The sequence below is a fragment of the Fukomys damarensis genome, unplaced genomic scaffold, assembly GCF_012274545.1.
Source record: "Fukomys damarensis isolate Sample0158 unplaced genomic scaffold, DMR_v1.0_HiC HiC_scaffold_27, whole genome shotgun sequence".
Classification (NCBI taxonomy): domain Eukaryota; kingdom Metazoa; phylum Chordata; class Mammalia; order Rodentia; family Bathyergidae; genus Fukomys; species Fukomys damarensis.
In genome coordinates, this window is record NW_022900939.1 from 2,073,122 (window position 1) to 2,095,308 (window position 22,187).

Genomic DNA, 22,187 nt, shown 5'->3' on the forward strand with positions numbered 1-22,187 from the left:
CAGAAAGGGCGGTTGGTTCATTGACAATGCATGTGGGTATAAGAACGTTCAGAGAACACAGTAGAATGAGCCCCTGGATGAAGATCTGGGGTTCTTTCTCTATTCCCTCTCAGAAGGGACAAGTCTCCCCTGCAGTCTCTGCATGGCTGCCTTCATTTCCTGGTTCCGCAGGGTGTAGATCACGGGGTTCAGCAGCGGGGAGATGACCGTGAAGGTCACATGGATGGGCTTATCCATGGGGAGGGCGGTGAAGGGCCGGGCATAGACGTAGATGCAGGGTACAAAGTGCAGGGTCACCACTGTGATGTGGGCGGTGCAGGTGGAGATGGCCTTCCTCCTGCCCTCGCCCGTGTGAGACCTCAGCATAGCCAGGATGACCATGTAGGACACAAGGAGAAGGAAAAACCAGAAAGTACTGACCAGGCCATTGTTGGAAATCATCAGGATCTCCAGAGCAAAGGTGTCAGTGCAGGCCAGCTTGAGGACCTGCGGGACATCGCAGTAGAAAGTGTCAAGGACGTTGGGCCCGCAGAAGGGGAGAGGGAGCAAGAGGGAAATCTGCACGATGGAGTGGAGAAAGCCGCCCAGCCAGGAGGTCGCGATGAGGGCCGCGCAGCGCCCCCTGCTCATGATGGTCACGTAGTGCAGGGGCCTGGAGATGGCCACGTAGCGATCCAAGGCCATGACAGAGAGAGAAAAGATGTCCGCCCCACCAAGGAGGTGGAAGAAAAACATCTGGGTCATGCAGCCTACATAGGAGATGGTCTTTTTCTTTGACAAAAGATCCACCAAGACCTTGGGAACCGTGATGGAGGAGAAGCAGATGTCAAGAACGGAGAGGTTCCGGAGCAGGAAGTACATGGGGGTGTGGAGGCGGGAGTCGCAGGTCACGGTGACCATGATGAGGAGGTTTCCCAGCAGGGTCGTGATGTACACCGAAGACAAAAGCAGAAATAAGACCCAGCTCAGCTCTCGGGACTGAGTGATCCCCAGAAATATGAACTCTTTCACTCTGGTGTAATTTCCCAATTCCATGGAATCACATCTCCTCTTCCTTGTATGTCTTGGGAAAAGTTGAGAGTGTTATTTCAGGAAGCGGCCACTGTCCCATCACAGATTGAGGCTAATAGAGTCCAGTGTTAGGCCTGCAAATTCTCAACATCTCCTTAGGAGATGACTCGTCCAAGGCCACTGCTCATGTGTCCAAACAAGCAGGCATTTCACTGTTTTCTCTGCTGTGAAATCCAATAGTTTTGGAAATGTATCCACGTCACGCTCTAAGCACAGAAGTTCTGAGTCCTCGAGAAACACAGCAGAATGTTAAATACTGGGGCGGGGACTGTTTGGGGCGTGACTGATATAACAGTGGAGCTGGGTTTTGAGGGGATAAACGGCGCCCACTGGGTGCCACCACAACAGCTCGTGTTTCCCAGGAGTGAGTCCCCTGTCCCTCAGACTCCAAACTCCATTTACATGGCTGGAGAACGTCTATATGCGGTGTGATGCCTCTTGCAATGAGTTCCACAGAAGTATTCCCATGGCCCCCTTTTAAACTACAAATTCTATTCACTAAAAAATTAGAAAATTTTAGATGGGTATGGCCCTAGGTTCAATCCTCAGTACAGGAGAAAAAATTATTAAAATTAAGAGCCATACAATTCTTTTCTGAATCTCTATTATTCCTTAAGGGGCCTTCATTGTTTCTGGTTTTACTTTGGATCGCTTTATATTCCAAACCCCTGGGTGGCGAGTGGCTCTTTAGCTATGGAAACCAACGCAACACTCTGACCTTCTCTCCTCTTCATTGTTTTAATTTCCTTCTTAAAATTAGTGTTTTTAAATTGAGACAGCATTGACATAACTGACATAACATATTTGGAGTGTACACTTTGATATATTTCAACGTAGATACATGCTCTGACACCATCAGTATAGTTAGGAAAGTGAACGTACTTATCCTCCCAAAGGTGACTGTGTGACCCTTTATAATTTGTCCCTTTGACATCTCCTTCCTCAGACAACCACTGATCTGATTTCTGCTCATACAATTTTTATTTTCTAGAATTTTTTATATGTGAAATCTTACCTTGTTTTTCTGTCTGACCTCTTTCACAGGCGAAATACCTCTATAGTTTTGTGTGTAACTGCTGTTTTGTTCTTTTTTATTATGTGACTATACCATACTTTATCTATGCATTCACTTGACAGTGAACACTAGGGTTAATTTTAGTTTTTTAACCATTGCATAAAAAGCTGCTAAGAATAGTCAAGTACCGGTTTTGGTGTGGACATACATTTTCATTTCTCTGTGTAAATAGCTAGGGGTGGAATTTCTGTAACTGTTAAAACTCATTAATAAGAAAACAACCCAATTTAAAAAGGACAGATGACCTAAGAGATCCTTCAATACGAAGATACAGGTGTACAAAATAAGCACCTTGAATGATGTTCACCATCGCTTAATACTGGGGAAATTTCCATTCAATTTGCAGTAATGTATGTCACAGCACAGTGTAAATTTATGGAACATTTTACAGTTATGAGAATGATTAATGCAAGAAAGACTGACATGTCCGGGATGGGCAAAGATACAGGAAACTGGAGCACTTGTGGGGATAATAAGCAGAGATGCCGCTTCTGCGTAAACTCCCTTTTCATTGGTTGCGTTTGCTTGTGCAGCTTTGCGGTCTGTATCTTTCATCAGCCCACTCGCCACGGGACTCGGAACATGTGCACGGCACATCTCCATTCTTTTGCACCGCCTTCCTCTCCTCTCTCTCCCCTCGGTCCCCTTCGTGTTTGCAAAAATTCTGTCTCCCTGTTGCCTATGAGCTGTCTTATTTTGCACCTTGTTTGTATTTTGAGTTTTCTCACCTGAGAGAAACCGTGCTACGAGGAAACTTGTGTGTCCGGTTTACTCCTCTGAAGGTCGTGGCCTCAGGGGCACCCACCTCCCTAAGAAGCCTCGCGTCTCCCCTTCCTTAGGCCACTGTGTTGGCAGCTTCTTAGGATGTCAGAGATACACTCGCCATACAGTCGCGTCGCTTCTGAGTTCCGTCTTTATCGTGAACAGTTGAAATGGGTCTTCATTTCTTTTTTCTCAGTTTAGGCCATTTTCTTTCTGTAATCAGAAACAAAAGACGGGCAGCAGTCACTTCCGCGCCCGTGGCAAGGTGTCTTCCAGCTCCCCTGGTGGCGATTATTCTTTTCATCGTGCTCACTCCCGCTTCAGGTTTTCTTTGCCCTGTGTGCAATTTTACCCTAAATTTATTTAACCTGGAAGAGTGAAACTCGGAGGCAGCAGCTGCGGGCTGTGGTCCCCCCGGCCTGCGCAGGCCCAGCCCGACCCTGGCGGTTGTGACCCTGTTACTTCGCCCCTGTGGCCTCAGTCTCTACCCTGGGCTATGTGGCAAGGCCTCCGGGTGCAGGTGTGGCTGCGCCCGCGCAAGGCCTCACCGGGCGTTCCCACACTCGTCGGTGCCGTGGGAGTAACGCCCACCTTGCAGGCAGGCGTGAGGACGGCGTGGTTCTCAGGTGGGGGCTGTGTGCGCACGGCTGGTCAGGGGTGGTGGTGCTGACCCCGTCCGAGACCTTCAGCAGAAACGGCCCGTGGAGCCGAGCTGCCGGCCCTGGTTTGCTGAACTCTCCGGAGACAAGGCAGCAGAGATGCCAGGGACGAAAGTGTTTCTGGGGGCCTCGTTGGCGCAGCGTGCTGTGAGGGGAGGTGGGCCTTCAGGTGAAGGAACAGGCCTTTCGCTGGCGAACCGTGTCTGGTAATTCAAAAACAGCCTCCTCCACCTCCTTTTCATCTTTCCACTCTTCCTCCTCCGTCTCACCACTTAGCAAATCTTGATGAGCATTGGCAGAGTTCAGGTAGTTGGAGAGAAACCAGGAGGGAAAGCACGGAAATGTGGCGGTTTATGGGGTGGGGACCGTGCGGGGCCAGAGGGGAGAGGGTGACTGCTCAGAAAAGCTGCACGGCGGAGGTGACCGTTACACCTCCAGGGCGCTGCGGAATGGGAAGAAAGGGCAGGCTGGCTTTGGGAGGCCACTCGGACATGTGAAATCTGCTTATAAACAAGACTGGAATTTGGCCGAAAGAAAAGGGTGAGAACACGACGTCCCGGAACACGTAGGGAAAAGTTTTGTGGCAAACGTAAGGAAGGGTATGGAGGTGTGCATTGTATTAGCCTTCCAGCCTTCCCTTCCCTTCCCTTCTACCTCCCTCCCTCCGTCCCTCTGTGCCGGGAATCAAACGCAGGCCCTTGCACTCGTGCTAAGCAAGTGTTCTGTCATATCACGGAGCCACTGCCCGGTTCTCTCTTTCAAATCTTCTGAGGGTTTAAATGTTCTGTTTTTCTTTGTAGGCCACAGTTGAGGCTCAGGGTTATTTCTGTCGATTTGAGTCTGAGGAGGCCCATCTACTTAGAGAACAGATGCCTGAGCACCGTCTCCTCTCGTCCCACTGAGGAAGTCCCAGAGCACGAGAGCAGCCTCCCTCTGCAGCCCACACCCATTTCCATGTCGCGTTTCTCGGTGTCCTCTGTGAACTTCTGTCTCTGCTTCCTGTCCCTGAAGGATCCGTGGAGCGCGATGGGATGTCACGTGTGGTCAAAACCTACTTCTGCACCTTCACGACTGCCCCTGGGTTTCTGTATTTTCTCACCCTTGTCCACAGACCCCTCGACATCACAAGCACACACACTCCCGTAAAATTTTGTGTTTTTTTGTTTTCTTTTGGTACTGGGGATCGAACTCAGGACCTTGTACCTGTGAGGCAGGCAGCAGCACCACTGAGCTAAAGCCCCAGCCCCGGAATGACACACCTTACTTAAAATCTCCAGCCTTCTTTCCAGGACTCCAACATGTGAAGTAGTGATGGGAATTATCTGGCTTCAGAAAATTCTGCTAAGCGACTCTCTGACCTTAGTGGCTTCTCTTCTGCCTTGGTGCGACGAAGGACAAATTCACGGACTAATATTTCCTCGGCCCTTCCCCACTGAATTGTAGCTGATTCCTTGATCTCAGAACAAGTGTGAGAATTATCAGAGGGATTCAAATGGGCGTGGCTGCAGAGAAATCCTGCTGATGGGGAAATTGTTTCAGTGGGAGTAATTAAGACGAAACCAGGCACATGTGTTAGGAATACACATCTTGGCCAGGGCCTAAAGTTTTCTATAAGGTGTTGAAAGTGCAAACTCCCTCAGGCCGAGGCTTCCATCAGAAGAGAGCCCATGTCCAGACACATTTGGGAAAGGTCTGTCTGCTCCTATCTCACGTCCCCCACTTGAGGAAGACGTTGAAGCAGGTACAGGGCAGAGCAGCATTTCTGGAAAACACAGCCAAGTGAAGCAAGGTACCAAGAGGCTGCACTGTGAGCAGTGACTCACCTCGCTGGCTGGTGGCCTTGTCGGGCCATCTTAGCGAGCTCCTGTTTTAAGTTCTGTAAAACTGAGTATTGACAATAACTTCTCCCCTGTCTGTCAGGGATGCTTCAGCCATGGAATTTTCCCCTCCTTTGGCCCAGACAGCCTCCAGGTACCCTGATTCAGCTTCCTTCTGTGGCCAGAAATCTCCCTGAACATCATCAGAAGTCCAGACCCAAGTGCTTCTCTCTAGCTGCAGCCAGAATGAAATTTAGTATGCCCAGCTCTGCCTCTGGTGAAGAGCACCGAACAGAGTACGCAACTGGTTTTGAATTACGACACGCATCCCCCAGCTGCAGTGCGCAGGGATAGACTACATTCGAAGTCTCACTCAAGGAGTCCTTTCCAAGTAAGAAATCCAGCAGCCACCACAAACAAACAAACAAACAAACAAGGGAGGCAGAAATTATCTCAGACTCTCCAAATAGCTTGGCAGGATATTACTTTGACAGTATTTTTTTTCTTTTGGTACCAGGTATTGAACTCAGGACCTTGCGCTTGTGGGGTAGGCGGTGGCACCACTGAGCTAAATCTCTGGCCCTACTTTGCAGTATTATTAACCAAGAGTCTCCCTTACCGCCTTCATCTCTCCCTCAAATGCTTTAGGGGAAGAAAAACACTCTGAATCGGGACAAAATGTTTGGAGAAACATCTTGATAACAAAACTAGGAACTAGGGCCAGGAACTTAGCTCAGTGGTTCCACCAACTGCCTCACAAGCACAAGGTCCCGAGTTTAACCACCAGTACCAAAAAAAAAAAAAAAAAAAAAAAGAAAAAAAAAAGTAAGAACAGTATTTATTGGGCCTTCCTATGTGTCAGGTACTTTTTTAAAAAGTCAACTTTTTTTTTCTTTTTTATTGAGGTTATTGGTACAATCTAGGTATACAAATACAGTTACATTCATCATTGGGATTCTGTACCTTTACATAATAGGTCTTGATTCTCATTTTTCCCCTTGTCCCTGCCCTCCCTTCACCCCCTCCTCCCCTCCCCATTTACAAACACTTTATTTCCATTTTTTCAGTTTCTCATATTTTTTTCCTCTCCCTTATTACCTTTCCCCCACCCTTCCCACTTTCCTTACACCTTTAGCCCTTTACTTCCTATTTCACATTATTAATTATCTCATTAGGATCCTGTGTACTATTATAGCTTTTCACACCAAAGAAACTATTCGGTATTTCAGTTAAAGAAACCTCTGTATGAACATTAAAAATAGGGAATCCTAACATAAAACTAAAAAGGAAAGTATAAGAGAAAAGGCAATGATGTAACATCAAAATAATCCTTAATTCTGGAGATGAAAATGGTCTCTGAATATATTTAAATTGCTTCTCGCTCTTATAGTCTTCTTATTCTTTTTTCATTATTTAGAGAATACTTTATTAGTTTCTGTAATCAAACCCACGTAGATATGACCTTACATATTTAGTACGATGTGTTACCCCTGTACACAGGGAATAAAAATAAAATAACATTTCTAGACCAATATGGTTGTCCATTTCTGTACAATGCCAAGTCAACACAGTAAATTGGATGACTTAAAAAGTCAACTTTTAATTCTAGCGTACATTTATAAAAAAAGTTGTAAGATAGTTTCAGAGATCCTGTAATTTTTTTTTTTTACTTATGACTTCCCAGTTAGTATTACTATGGTATATTTATCACAAATAATGAGCTATGTGTTGATAAATTATTTTAAAATGAAGTCCATGCTTTATTTAGATTTTCTTAGTTTTCTATTATTCATTAAGTTTGTCAGTACAGTTTAGGTGTACAGTATGGTGACATTCATCAATGGGAATTTGTACCTGTACATGATGTATCTCGGTTCTTATTTTTTCTTAGTATTTAATTTAGGCCCAGGGTCCAGTCCAGGATACATTGCGTAGAGTTTGCCTGTCTCCATAAGCTACTCTGGACAGACTTTCCTTGGTGCTGATGACCTAGAGCTACGGAGGAGCCCTGCTCTGGTATTTTACACTTTGAAAGGGGGCAGGGGAGCAGCTGCCTGCTCTCTAGGACACGCCTCCAGCCCCACCCTGGGCCAGGACCCCTCTCAGGCATCCGTAGTCGCCCCCCCCGAGGGCGGAGCATCTGTAAACTAGCTGGAATCCTTCAGCAGGTGAGACTCGTTACCCTCCTTTCATTTACTTATTTACTTATTTATACCTTTATGGATGCACGGATGTTTATTTTATACCTTGGGCAATAAACCAACACTATACTACGCAATTTGTGGCTTAGATTATCCCAGCTCTGGCCACTGGGAGTGTTTGGGTCGCTCCTGTGTTCTTTGACGTCGCCATTGTTCTGTGTTTTGAACACTTCCTTGCTTTTATGACACCACGAGAGGCTCCAGGCTTAAGTTGTGTATTCTCTACCCCTGCCCTAATCTCAGCTATTTCTCCAAGGAATCCTGGTTCTTTTTTTCTTCAAAAATGATATTTATTTAAATATTCATAAATATAAGCAACATAAAAATAGTAATACCTATTGAAACAAAATAAAACAAAACCCTTGATACTTTACATGATCGGCCATTTCCAGGCACATAACTTATTAATAAATATAAAATACACATTTTACTGTTTATATGTTCTCCCCAGCTTTGACTGCAGGGATGTTTTTTGGGAAGCTTGAATCTCAAGCCACATCGAGTCCTACAGTGCAACAGAGCGGAATTACTGCGTAACCTCCATTAGGAAACAAAGTTCTGTTTTTGGAGGAGGCAGAACAATCACTTGTGGCAATTTCACCCACAAGGGTGTTCCCTGAGGTGTGATGCACGCAGACGTCTTGGGGAGAGGGATCAGGTCGGAAGGAGGCCATGGGTGAGACGAAGAAGCTGCTGTGGACTGATGACCTGGGTACTTACGGGCCACAGGATACAGTGGGAGGCAGGCATCCGCCCTGAATCCCTTGGCACATCCCGCTGGCTCGGCAGCCATAGTTTTTAAACACACCCCACACCCACCATGACTACGTTAAGTCACGTCTTCACTATTTCTTTTGTGGGATTATCGCAGAAACTTAACTGTTTCCCTTATTTTTGTTCTCTTCAATGTATTCATAATGGTACCCTCTGCAATCCTGGTAAAATACACATTATTACTTTGATCTTTAACCCCCCCAAAATGCTTTCTATTTTACTCAGTGTGCAAGTCAGACCTCCACAGTGGTCTCTATATGGATCGTAATGACCGCTCCCATGTTCTGTTGTCTCTCTGACCTCAGCTACTGCCTCTCTCCTCCTTGCTTCCTTTAATCTATGTTACACTGAGCTCCTTGCAGATTTTTATATCTCCTGAGCCTTTGCATATCTGGTTTACAGATTGAGATTTATACAGGACATAAATATTTTTGTAGTTTCAACAATTTTAAGATCTAGGTGCTACCTCCAGAAATAAGGGGGAAATCTTTTAGAATAACAAATATAATATTTTAAGAGCATAAGTAAACAAATAAAAACCAAGCTGATATATTGAATAATGCTTGTCAGTTTGTTACAGCATTTTTGAATATATATACACTCTCTCATCATAACCTCAAGAAGGAGAGATTTGTTTTGGCTCACGGTTTCAGGCTCCAAGGCAGAATAGGAATGCAGAAGGCCTGGTGGAGGAGATGGTGCTCAACTTATGGAGGCCAGGAAGCAGAGAGAACAGAGGAGCTGAGAAGATATACTTTCCGGGTCATGTTGCCAGTGCCCTCCTGAGAGCACACGTACCCACTGAATTCATGAAGGGATGAATGTACTGATGAGTATACTGCTCCGTAATCCAAACGCCTTTCAAATACATGAGGCTTTTGTGGGCTGTTATTGATCTAAGCGATGTCATTCTGCATCTGGCCCCCAAAGACTCATGTCCGTCTCATTATCCAAGGTGCATTTAGTTCATCTCTAAGACTCACCAAAGTCTTAACAATTTCAACAGTGCTGAAAAGTTCAAGCCCAAAGTTGCCACTGAGACTCAAGGCAAACCCTTGCCTGTGAGCCTCTATAAAAACAAAAGAGAAAGTGAAACACTGCTGGCGTACAGACTCGGGATAAACATTCCCGTTCCAAAAGGGAGAAATAAAGGAGTACCTAAGTGCATAGATGCTGGGTCCAACAGGCTATACCTCCGCCCCTAGTCCCTGACACCTTCGCCTCGCCCAAGAAAAATCACTCTACCGTGCCTCCAATAAGATATCGCCAAATGTTTAATGCTCCTCCCATGCTCCTCCCCCATGTTTATCCCTATATAAGCCTGAGCAGTTCCTGAATAAAGCTGAACCTCCCCAGAGTCTGCCTGGTGATTCTGCACCTCGCCCTCCCAGTCTGAGCTCCTGAACCTTGTTCCGTGAGCAGGCTCGCGGAAGACAACAGAATGCTTTGAAATTTCCTCTACAAGATTAAGTAGTCCACTGCCCTAATCTCAGTCTCCCATAGTCTCAGTATATGAGAAAAATATGGACACTTTTTTTTTTGTCAGAGTGCAACTCACGTGGCCCCTAGTTCAACTGTCAATGAAATCCTTATTCCCAACTGAAATATCCTGAGCCTGACCATTACTATCTGCATTTCTATCAGCACTCTAATTTTATTAGCTTTAATCAGAGTCTCTTATCGAGCTCAGCTGGCAGTGTGCTGTGTCTCCTCCAGCCAGTACCTCCAAACCTTTCCAAAGTCCTCCCCTAAACCACTCCCATTTCTCGGCCACTTATAGTCACAGCAGCCACGACTCCACTCTCACACTGAAAATATGTCTTAGTCACTTTCCTGCTGCTGGACACAGCACCCAGCCCCTGACATGTAAAGGAGGAGAGATTAAATTGGGCTCATAGTCTTAGTCCATAGTCGGCAGTCTCTGAGGCAGAAGCAGGATGGCAGAGGGGCAAAGTGGAGTAAATCGTGTTTGACCCAGGGTGGCCAGGAAAGAGGAGACAGGAAGGGAGATGCACTCTTCTGGGTTACGCCTCGGTGACCAACCAGTTCCCACCTCCTAAAAGCAAACCCAGCTGCCGAACTGATCCATAGACAAATCCACTGGTAAGACTATCACCCCATGACCCAACTACCTTCCACACACATGAGGATTTGGGGGATACTTTTTATCTACACCACAGCACGCCCAGTCTGAAGTAGCTCCATAGCTTTGTCACTGTTAAGGAGTCATATCATTAGGAAATAAAAAATATCCCCTCCCCACTTCCTCCTTCCTTCTTCTCCCTCTTTCTCTCTTTTGTTTTTTTTTTTTTTGGTACCGGGGATTGAACTCGGGTCTTTGCTCTTGCAAGGCCCTCTTCTCTTTTGATAGGATCTCACCATGTTGCCCAGACTGGCTCCAAAATCCTGGGCTCAAGCTATATTCCTGCCTCAGCCTCCTGAGTAGCTGGGACCACAGTTGTATGTCTGCACAACCAGACCTTTTTCTTAGACTTATACTTCATTGATTTGAAAAGCAGATATGAGCAAGAGGCACTATTCATTCACTGAATGTTTTAATTCAACAAGTATTTAGTAGTGTATATTATATCCCAAGTGTGATAGGTGCTGTGGATATGACATAAATAAAGTGTGATCCTACTGGGGTAAGTGGGAAGAAAGAAAATTGAAAATCAGCAACAGGGTCCCAAGAACTGTGCTAGAGCTAAGCCCAAGTTGCTGAATGAACACAGGGGTGGTCAGTGGGTTTTTGTTCAGAGGAAGATCAGGTGAAGACTTTGTTCATGATCACAGAACTGTAACTGGTTAGATCCTTACAGTAATCCAGGCAGGGCTAACTCCAAGGTACTGGCTACAGAATGCAAGCTTTAGGTTAAAAATCTTTAGGTGATACTAATTTATGGTATTTCTTTTGGGAATCAGAGGGGGGATTTAATTAGTGTGAGACTGGCTCTGGCTCATGAAAAGACATTACAGATCACATGGTACCTTGTGTTTCTAATTCACGTCTCTGCTCCCTCCTGGAAAGAGTGCAGGAATGTGATGGGAGTATTAGAGTTCATTTTGATTTCATTTCCTCTATTTATTCTAAAGATGTGTTGAAAAAGGAATGCATGCCTCTCCTGCTAAGAGATTTATTCTTTACCTTTTTCTGTGACACGAAAGATCATTTTAGTTTTATGATATGCTGATCAGCATCCTTAAAAGTCATTTGTTTGTTAGTAGAAAAAGAAAGAAAAATTAATTAGTTATCTTTGGTAAACAGAATTTCACTGATGTACAGACATTTTCAAAAGTGGAAATCGGAGAGAACTATTGACCTATTTTATCAGAAGTTCCAGGTCTTTTCCCGAGTCTCTGCATGGCTGCCTTCATTTCCTGGTTCCGCAGGGTGTAGATCACGGGGTTCAGCAGCGGGGAGATGACCGTGAAGGTCACATGGATGGGCTTATCCATGGGGAGGGCGGTGAAGGGCCGGGCATACACGTAGATGCAGGGTACAAAGTGCAGGGTCACCACTGTGATGTGGGCGGTGCAGGTGGAGATGGCCTTCCTCCTGCCCTCGCCCGTGTGAGACCTCAGCATAGCCAGGATGACCGCGTAGGACACAAGGAGAAGGAAGAATATCAGCCAACTGACCAGGCCATTGTTGGAAATCATCAGGATCTCCAGAGCAAAGGTGTCAGTGCAGGCCAGCTTGAGGACCTGGGGGACATCGCAGTAGAAAGTGTCAAGGACGTTGGGCCCGCAGAAGGGGAGAGGGAGCAAGAGGGAAATCTGCACGATGGAGTGGACAAAGCCGCCCAGCCAGGAGGCCGCGATGAGGGCCGCGCAGCGCCCCCTGCTCATGATGGTCACGTAGTGCAGGGGCCTGGAGATGGCCACGTAGCGGTCAAATGCGCTGACAGAGAGAGAAAAGATGTCCGCCCCGCCAAGGAGGTGGAAGAAAAACATCTGGGTGATGCAACCATTGAAGGAGATGGCCTTTCTCTCTGACAGAAGGTCGATCAGGACCTTGGGAGCTGTGATGGAGGAGAAGCAGATATCCAAGACAGAGAGGTTCCGGAGCAGGAAGTACATGGGGGTGTGGAGGCGGGAGTCGCAGGTCACGGTGACCATGATGAGGAGGTTTCCCAGCAGGGTCGTGATGTACACCAGGAGCAGGAGAAGAAACAAGAGCCAGCTCACGTCTCGGTCCTGGGTTAGGCCAAGGAAAACAAATTCTCTTACCCTCGTGCTGTTTTCCATAGCTATGCACAATCCTCTCTTTTGTGTTTGTTTCAAAGCTGTCATGTGAGAGCTTTGTTCTGTGTACTTGGTTGCTCTCTGCAGCCTGCAGGATGCAGTTCAGATGGTCCCACTGGCGGCTTCAGTGTTTGCAATGTGTTGAGTCATCCACGTTTATAAAACCACATTCAGTTTGGCGATCAAATTAATTACACGGATAATCATTCAATGATTATGGTACTATAGGACTATGTCAGAAAAGTATATTTTAAACACTTAATGTTTCCCTGAGTAGTTTAAATATATTCCTTACAAAAGAGTGTCTCATGAAGGCTTCTCTTACGTATCCCTGAGAGGCAGGGGTCTTCGTTTCTTCTTACTGATGAAGAAATGGTTTCCAAGAAGAGAACTCATTGCCCCCAGCTTGCAACAATGGGACGTTGTGGAGGTGGATGTCAGGTGGGATCCTGTTTAACTGCAAAGCCTGCATTCACTTCACCATGCCATGCAGTTAGTAGTTAACCTGTGAGTGCTTTAGGTCTGCAGCACGCATTCTGCGGCCCTCACAGGGATTGGGCCAGGGCTGGTAGCATCCACTCAGCACAGTAAAGTTCTTACTCCGTGGCAAACTGCAGTCCGGGTGAAGGTATGGGGGTTTACATATGAAAGCACGAGCAGGGTTGTGGCAGCTCCATCTAGATCCAGGTAGGGATGTTTTCTCAGCACAAGTTTCACCCAGCGTTGGCAGATTTTCCAAGAAATAGAAGCAGAACTAATTCATATGAAGAAAAAAGCTCCTAAAAGTCAATCAGTGGTGAAACAGCACGGCTGTATGGAGCACATCGGAAAATGCACTGTGGCTGGCACAAGGAACTGTGGAGTGGAAGGAGTTTTTGCTAGCAACAGGTCATTTCTTACCTGGTTAATCAACATTTTATCACTATATTCAATGATTGTTCTGTGTTGTTTGGTTGTTGAGTGTTTGACTTAAGGCTGTTGACCTCCTTGCTCTCATGTTCAGAGTTGGAAAACCCAAAATATTCCTCCATGGCAGCTGTGGGCAACATCCTGTGACTTCTTCCACGCCTCTCTGATCCACGTATCCTGTGTTCCCCGGCAGGAAGCATTCTGGGAAGCGGTGATGAAAATTGTAGGTCTTGAGGTGAGAGGGAGAACATGATAGAGGTTTCTTTCTAAGCTGTGGTGTGAGACGTTAGTGACCATTCTGGGCAATTTTATTGTTATCATTACTCGACTGACCTCACACAGAGCCAGTAAACTCAACTGCAACATTAAGTGTGGGTGGGTAAATAGTCTGATCCAAAGCAGAGTAAACAAGACAGAGAAAGGAAAGTTCTTTATCCTTGTGGAAGCGAAATATGTCGACCTGAATGTTAAATATTGATTCCCACAGATTGGGAATAGTGTGTGTTAGGGGACGGTAGATAAGAGGCTGGGCCTTCCCAGTGCACAGTTTATGCCCACATGAATAGATCACATTCATAGGTACGGCTGAAACATGTTAATAATAAAAATACAAGAATAACCTGGGCCACGTTGCTGCAGTTTTTACAATTTAACAAATAGATTTCTGTGATGTAGAAGAGGTGATGCTGGCTAGGGATATTTATGTATCTATACCTACCTATTCCCAAGTAGGGAATGACAGTCACAATGCCTAGTAAAGGTGAATTCTGTTGGGGGAGAAGTAGAGATAGATTTTGTTGGCATAAGAGATGTGAGAGAAGACGGAAGACAGGATCCTTCCTGGGAATGGAGCTATTGTTTTAAATGCAGTTTTATTTATTATCTCCACTCATTAGACAATTGTTGAGCATGAAGCTTGTTTTTCATGAAACTCCAGCAGGATCTATGCTGGGTGTGAGAAAGAATGTATGAAATGGAAATAGATGCACACAAGACAGAATGCCCAAAATTTTGGTTTGCAAGTTCATTTGAAAATACTCATCAGTGGAAAAAGATCGGCAGAGACTTCTTGCAGTGACGTGGACCTCGAGTGCCTCACCAGTGAGCAGCGCAAAGGACTTAGCAAATGTACGATGACTGCTCTTGGATCCAAGGCACCATATTTTTGCATCCTTCTTCTTCCTCTTTTTCTTTTTTCTGAGACAGGGCCTTGCTTTGTAGCTCAGGCTGGCCTGGAACTGACTCTGTTATCCGGGCTGTCCTTGAACTCACAGCTATTCTCCTGTCCCAGCTCCGGAGTGCTGGGACATCGGGCATGTGGCGTCACGCCCAGCTGCACCCTCTCACTCCAATATGTGACACTTGCCTCTGTCGTGTTCTTTTTGAGATGGTCATCTTGGCCCTGAAACATTTAATACACTCGAAAAATAAGCAAGTGGTTACCCATAATCAGTAACAACTCCGTTTCATATGCATCACCTTACCCTGTGCTACTAGTTTAATGACTACTTTTTTCCTTAATCTTGAAACTTGATTAAAAACTGTACATGGTGGGCTGGGGATTTAGCTCAGCAGTTCAGTGGTCTGCCTTGCAAGCACAAGGACCCGTGTTCAATTCCCGGTACCAAAAAAAAAAAAAAAAAAAAAAAAAAAAAAACACCACCACCAACAAAAAAAACTGCACATGGTTAAGTGCTTAACATCTGGTAACAACTTCTGAACATTTTGTTTCTGAGGGTAAAGTCCGCTGGGGACTAACACATCTCAGTGCCCTGCTGTACCTCCAGGAAGGAAGGGCAGACTCCAGGGGTCACATCCTCAAGGTTCTCCTGCAGCGTCTTCATCTTAGGTGCAAACCCATCAGCCTCTGGCTTGACGTGAGAAGGGCAAAGAGAACGTCACTGAAGGAGACCGCGGCTGGGTCCAGTTTTGGCAATGCAGGTTTAGTGGAAGTGTGAGAATGTCATCAGATGTCCCACTGTGTGCACGCACACACACCTAAGGACACATCTGGGTTGGTGCCCAAAGTCTTCAGAGGAAACGCACCTGATTTATACCTTACCTGTGTTTCCCGTGTGCCCGCCTCAGTCCTAATCCCTCGGCCCCAGGCCTATTAGGAGACACAGGAAGGAGTATTGCAGACAGGGAGGTCAGGAGTTCCGTTGTGCTGATGGAGTTCCAGGGGGAGTTATTAGCTCATTGGTAAGGAGCACACCTGGGTAGACACTCAAGACTCATTACGGAAATAGACCCACCTTTGGTCTAACGGCCAGAGACAGAATCTACTGGTCAGAGAGAAAATCAGTCCCATTGCCCTCAGCTCAACCAGCTTTTTCTTAAAACATGACAAACAATGGGCCAAAAATCTTTCCAAGCTCCATTTTCAAGTTTTGAAAATTATAAAAAGTATACATTTGAAAGACAACGATACCTCGGTTCACAAATGCTTCTGTTCACAAACAATTTGCTTCTTATACAAAAGAGTTCAATGAAATTTTGCTTCTGTTCAAACCCCACGTTGGGTCACTAACACAACAGCAGCCGTCTTCCCCACACAAGCACAAACAGCCATTTCACAAGATCGTGACACTGACTAAGTTTGTGAACCGAAGTACCGCTGTATATAAATACAACTATAGATACAAGTATAAACATAAACTTAAAAGTATGTGGTTATTCTTTGTTAACGACTTACCCATTTAATGATTGTTCAGACTTACGACTGACTCTTTGAACTTACGCCCCGCTGCTTTGACTTTTGACCCATCTTTTTTTCCTACAGTTCTGTACATTTTGTTTAAAGAGCCTCAGTGTCTTTTTCTTACAGTACATCCTGTTTATAGAGTACTGTAAGTCTTGCTGATTGTACTGTGCAGTACAGTTCTATAGTTTTATGCTTTGTCATACATGAAGGTACCGTGTGTAAGAGCGATGTAAATACGTAAAAGTGAAGTCAAAGTCGGAGTTTCCTTTGACCATTTCTTTGTTGTAATGTCCAGTACATACAACATACAATTCCTCATTTAGTGGCCGATTCGTGTAATCACCTGGTCACAGGGACAGAACCTGGTCATTAAATGAGGATTATCTCTTTCTATGTACGATTTGTCACCTGGATTTGACTGGCAGGAAGATAAAGAAAACTGGATCGCAGACACTTTCATTAATTATTGTTCACTTTCTGCCCAAGCAGGGTAGTTTTGACTCCCTGACTCTCCGTGCCTGTGGGAGTTACACGCTCCCTTCCAGACTGGAAACTTTGAGAGTTTTCACTTCTTGTCCTTTGAAGGCTGCCAGGTCAGAGTGCATTTATCTATGTGTTTAATTGAAAGATTGTTGAGCCTCAAATGTGCCCGGATCCATCAGGAACAAACCAGTGGCCCTGGGCCGAGAGCTGGGAAGTTCATCTCATTGGGTTTCTGTAGGGTAAGGAGGCATCTTCATGACTTCAAAATGAGGAGCCAGTATTTTGGTTTTATGAAGTGAATAAAAGCATGAATGTCAAACTTTCTTTTAATATTAAGAAAGTTTGATGTGCATCATAGATAATCAGATTCTAGTTATAAGAGGTCCGTTTCTTACTAGTAAGTTGATACCAGTCTTACACGCTTGTGTATTCTTAAAGCACAGAAATAAGAAAGCAGAGCTTGCTTACAGTTCTCTTCTGTCTTTGGAAAAGTCTGTCTGTGTGTGTCATGGGCTGATCACCTTGTACCTTTAAGTACTGAATTTCTTATGCTGGAAGGTGAAGCATTTCCTCCCTTCACATTTTAGCATCTCTGAAATTAATACTCATCCTAAAACCAATGAGTATGTGTAATACATGTCATGAAAGAGTTTAGTTTCTGCTACTTGGCTGCTATCAGAGTGGCAAACGTATCTAATAGCAGGTGACTTTTCCATGTAAATCTAGGAGGTGAGTTGCTATATGAATGTTTGAGCCTGCATCGCTATACCGCTTTTCATAAACCACAGGGGCAGTTTGCTTGGTGTCTAATGATCTTTCTGTCACAAGAAGCAAATCAGAGGTCTGGAAGCCCATGTGCTGCTGGCCTTGGTCTCCAGAGAGGCCTCTGCCATCCTCTGGCTCCTTCTGCCTCCACCCTTCCTTCTTTTCCTCTCCTTCTTCAGCTCCTAGAGCCTCTCAGCCCCCAGCTGAAGCCCTTGCCCTTCTTTTGGATTCCTATCACTACTACAATAATGCTAGAAACTTCATGGCATAAAACAGCCCAAACGCAGTGTCTTACGGTTCTGCAGGTCAGAATTCCAAGTGATCTCATGGCTCTACCATCAAGGTGTTGGCGGTGTGGGTCATCCAGGGCGGAACCCATTGCTTTGCTTTTCCTACTCCGGGGCTACGGATCCACTTCTGTTCCCTTTCACCTTCAAAGCCGGCAGTGGCTGGTCAGGTGTTCCTCGGTGGACTCTTCTTGTGTCCAAGTAGGTCCACTTTTAAGGACTCTTGCCGCAGTGGGGCCACCCGGATACATAGGATAATTTCCCTAATTTTAACATCGGCCCATTAGTAATTTTATCCTGCAACCTCCGTTTCCCTCTGCTGGGCAGCTTCTCACAGACCCCAGGGAATGGACATGAATGGCTCTGTAAGGGTCTTTCCCTGCACCGTTCTCTTTTTCAGCTTCTGCACGGGTAGACAGACATCTTCAAAGCACCATCATGCAGAAAGATTTGTAGAAAGTCACTTGTAAGTAAAACTTGATCCAGCCTGAACTAATCTGGTGGCAATATTTGATCTGAATTAATGTGACACCATACAGTTTTTATTTATTGTACTTAGTAGGAATATTCACACATCTTCCTATAGAAATATTAATGTGTTTGGGTGTTGATTGCTCATCAGGGGGGAAAGAATATTGGGTACAATATGGACACTGATTATATTTCTAAAATCTAAGAGATTCTGAATTCCAGAAGCTGTCTGGCTCAATAAATTCAATAAGAGAATGCAATTCTGTTAGCAAATCAGTTGTCTGACTCTATTATCATAACTGTGATAATAATAATTATTTTTTAGACAGATTTCAATGACCTTCTTACTTTGATTTACCTACATTTGGTGCCCCAGAAGGAGAAAGGAGGAAGTAAAATTCACCCTCCTGTACACGATTGCAATTCAGTTTAGGTACCCAGGGCCTGTCTGTTTATCCTCAGAACATAGGCCCATTGGAACTCAAAATGAATGATTCTGCAAAAACCCCTTCACTCTGAGATACCTGTCTGTGTATACAAGTTCCAACACGGTTTCTGAATCTCACCTTTGACTTGACCTCACAAAGGCGCACGCAGGTAAAATGGCCTTGAGTGTGGCATCACAACTCACTGACTTCGTTTCTATTTCCTTGGCGTCTCTGAAAGAAGTCTATGTGTTCAAGAAAGAAGGTCAGTCTTCAAAATGAACAGCCATGGAACTAGAATTTGGTAATATGTCCTCCGTACGTTCCTTTCCTTTTATTCCACAGATTCAGCTGACATTGACTTACAGCCCCTTCTAGCCCTGGCACATTCTAGACATGGGAATATAAAGGAGTGTAGTTTGAGAGTTTTGTGAGACAAAGCGATACACCAAGGTAAAGGAAATGACAGAGAAGCGCACAGAGGAACAATAGAAGTATTTATTGAGCTGGATAGAGCTTTTCACTTTTTCAGCTAGTCAAACTGACTTATGCCTGAGGTCTTAGGAATAGCAGGATAGACAGTTTTGGATTCTTGCCACTCCTGTGGTTATACAGTGAGACTTACGAAACCAGACTGCACTAGTCCCCAGTCAAACCCAATTCAGCCACAAGGGGGGAAAACCAACAGGAAACCCTTAAAAGCTAAGGCTCTTTACACCAACATGCTTTGGGGGACATGCTGTGCTAGTGTAATTTCTAGGTGAACTGATTTTGAGAGAAAGTCCAAAAGTACTGACAGCAGAAGCGATAGAGAGCATCTCCCAACAGTGTCCATGCATAGTGCACCCTCAGCAGCCACAGGACAGCCACGGGTGGACTGGGACCTCCCAGCTGGAGTCTGGCGGGGTTGAGACAGATGCCCTGGCTGCCAACTGCATGTCTGAACACCGCAGCTCTGCCCTTCACCCACTGCTGTTACACTGCAAGTTTGCTTCCTGCTTGCTCTCATTGCTCCCTGAGGTCTGTACCCTTTCTGCTTAGCTTTATGATTTTTTTTAAATCAGTGCTGCAAGTCAACTGACCTTTTGTATCTTTGCTCTCCTGCTATATAGTTAATTGTCTATTCATGGCCAGGTCCCAACATTTCACAACCAATATTTTAGGAAAATAATTTAATTTTATACTTCCATCTGGCCACTAATCAATAAATGAGACTATTCTCTGGGAGGAAGCATGAGTTTTTTCTTCAGTCTCTGCACAGCTGACTTCATTTCCTGGTTCCTCAGGGTGTAGATCATGGGGTTCAGGACAGGGATGATGACTGTGAAGGTAATGGAGACAGCTTTGTCCATGGGGAGGGCTGTGAAGGGCCGGGCATAGACGTAGATGCAGGGTACAAAGTGCAGGGTCACCACCGTGATGTGGGCGGTGCAGGTGGAGATGGCCTTCCTCCTGCCCTCGCCCGTGTGAGACCTCAGCATAGCCAGGATGACCATGTAGGACACAAGGAGAAGGAAAAACCAGAAAGTAGTGACCAGGCCATTGTTGGAAATCATCAGGATCTCCAGAGCAAAGGTGTCAGTGCAGGCCAGCTTGAGGACCTGGGGGACATCGCAGTAGAAAGTGTCAAGGACGTTGGGCCCGCAGAAGGGGAGAGGGAGCAAGAGGGAAATCTGCACGATGGAGTGGACAAAGCCGCCCAGCCAGGAGGCCGCGATGAGGGCCGCGCAGCGCCCCCTGCTCATGATGGTCACGTAGTGCAGGGGCCTGGAGATGGCCACGTAGCGGTCAAATGCCATGACAGAGAGAGAAAAGATGTCCGCCCCGCCGAGGAGGTGGAAGAAAAACATCTGGGTGATGCAACCATTGAAGGAGATGGTCTTCTTCCAGGAAAGAAGGTCCGTGAGGACCTTGGGAGCCGTGATGGAGGAGAAGCAGATGTCCAAGACAGAGAGGTTCCGGAGCAGGAAGTACATGGGGGTATGGAGGCAGGGCTCGCAGGTCACGGTGACCATAATGGCCACATTTGCCAACACAGTGCTCACATAAACCATAGATAAAAAGAAAAATAAGAGTAAGCTCACCTCTGGAGACTGGGTAAGTCCACAAAAAATAAATTCAGTCACCTTGGTATGATTTCTGAGGGCCATTGGCTGCTATTTCTTCCTCCATGCACACCTCCAAGGGAATATTATTACGCAGACAATGACATCCAGCAAGGTTCATCTGTTTACAGAAATGGACCATTCATATGAGTCTGTTTTGCTCATTGTACCAGGTTCTTCCTGAACTGGCTGTGTTGCTTGGGAAAAATCACTCAATTCTCTTTGCTTTGGTTTCCTCATCTCTATCAGCTGTGGGTTGGATTAGATCATTTCCTTTCTTACTGTACTCGGTTAGTGCCCATAGATTCTGCTAAAACTTACCTGTAGATGTTGTCAAGGAAGGGGATCTTACGGAAGGCTTGTGCAAGTCCTTCTGGCTTCCTCATGCCTCCATGAATCAGCTCTGATTTTATTCCCCTTTCATACTGTTACTGTGGCTTAAGAGACATTGGACTGAATTGACACTCATTTGCAACATGATAGGAGACCATTTAAACAGCTTGTTATAGCATTAAAACAATTGCATCCTCAAATACAATAAGTTCTTGTAACATCACTCTGAGATTCAAGGGAAGATATTAGCATTCCTGTATCAATAATACCAAAAATGAACATGAGAAGAGAAAGTTGATTTTCTAAGGATATGAAGAAAATCAATGGCAGGGAAGATGAATTTCTTCTGGCTGCTCATTCTATGGGACTCCTGAGTGATGCAATCAGTCAGTTAGATAGATTCTCTTCTCTCTCTTCTTATAAACATCAAGCAGTGGGGTTGGGAATTCAGCTCAGTGGTTCTGCTACCTGCCTCACATCTACAAGGACCGGAGTTCGATCCCTGGTACCCCCCAAAAAAAATTGAGCAGTGGCTCAATGGAGTACAACTTAGCCATAAAGACAGATGAATTTGAGACATTTGTAGGAAAATGGGTGTCCCTTGACACCATAAAGCTAAAGGATATGTTAGACTTAGAAGATTAGATATCACATGGTTTCTCTTAGATGAGAAGCCCAAAGTATAGTGCTCCCGACCCAGCTGCCATCGCTCAAGCGCCGGGAGGTAGCCTGGGCCCCAATCCACAGCAGGAAGGAGAGCCACGCCTGCTCCCGACCCAGCCACCATCTCTCAAGCACCAGGAAGGTAGCCGAGCGGGTGCCCCTGGACCCCCATAAGTCGTCCCCCCCACCACACTCTCAGACCTCCTGTGTCAGTGTTTGGACCCACTCTGCAGAGGCAGAGGTGGTCATCAGGCATATTTTTATGAGTTCCCAACTTTGAACATCTTTAAGGAAAGGGCGTGGGAAACCTGTAATAGAGCATTGTGGAGTTCAACCATTCAGAAGGTTGGGGAACTCAATCTGGGCCTTGCAGTCTGAGGTCAGTCAGCGTCATGGGGTTCAGCCATCAGCTAACTGAGATCAGAGGTCTTGCACATC

The 22,187-nt window shown here is 45.6% G+C and overlaps 3 protein-coding genes across 3 annotated transcripts; all 3 read right to left on the reverse strand.

Annotated features, from left to right (window-relative positions):
* Positions 1–99: 99 nt before the first annotated feature.
* Positions 100–1,147, reverse strand: LOC104868347 (olfactory receptor 4D11). The gene has a single exon (XM_010633100.1). The coding sequence runs from the start codon at positions 1,033–1,035 to the stop codon at positions 100–102; it is 936 nt and encodes a 311-aa protein (XP_010631402.1). The 5' UTR covers positions 1,036–1,147.
* A 10,524-nt stretch (positions 1,148–11,671) lies between these two features.
* On the reverse strand, positions 11,672–12,607 carry LOC104868424 (olfactory receptor 4D9). Its single transcript, XM_010633182.1, has one exon. It carries the CDS (start codon positions 12,605–12,607, stop codon positions 11,672–11,674), a length of 936 nt encoding a protein of 311 aa, XP_010631484.1.
* A 7,255-nt stretch (positions 12,608–19,862) lies between these two features.
* LOC104868425 (olfactory receptor 4D11) lies at positions 19,863–20,798 on the reverse strand. The gene has a single exon (XM_010633183.1). The coding sequence runs from the start codon at positions 20,796–20,798 to the stop codon at positions 19,863–19,865; it is 936 nt and encodes a 311-aa protein (XP_010631485.1).
* Positions 20,799–22,187: the final 1,389 nt, after the last annotated feature.

Excerpts from the sequence above, each read along its gene's own strand:
- LOC104868424 (XM_010633182.1), bottom strand. The coding sequence starts at position 12,607 with ATGGAAAACAGCACGAGGGTAAGAGAATTTGTTTTCCTTGGCCTAACC.
- LOC104868425 (XM_010633183.1), bottom strand. The coding sequence starts at position 20,798 with ATGGCCCTCAGAAATCATACCAAGGTGACTGAATTTATTTTTTGTGGA.
- LOC104868347 (XM_010633100.1), bottom strand. The coding sequence starts at position 1,035 with ATGGAATTGGGAAATTACACCAGAGTGAAAGAGTTCATATTTCTGGGG.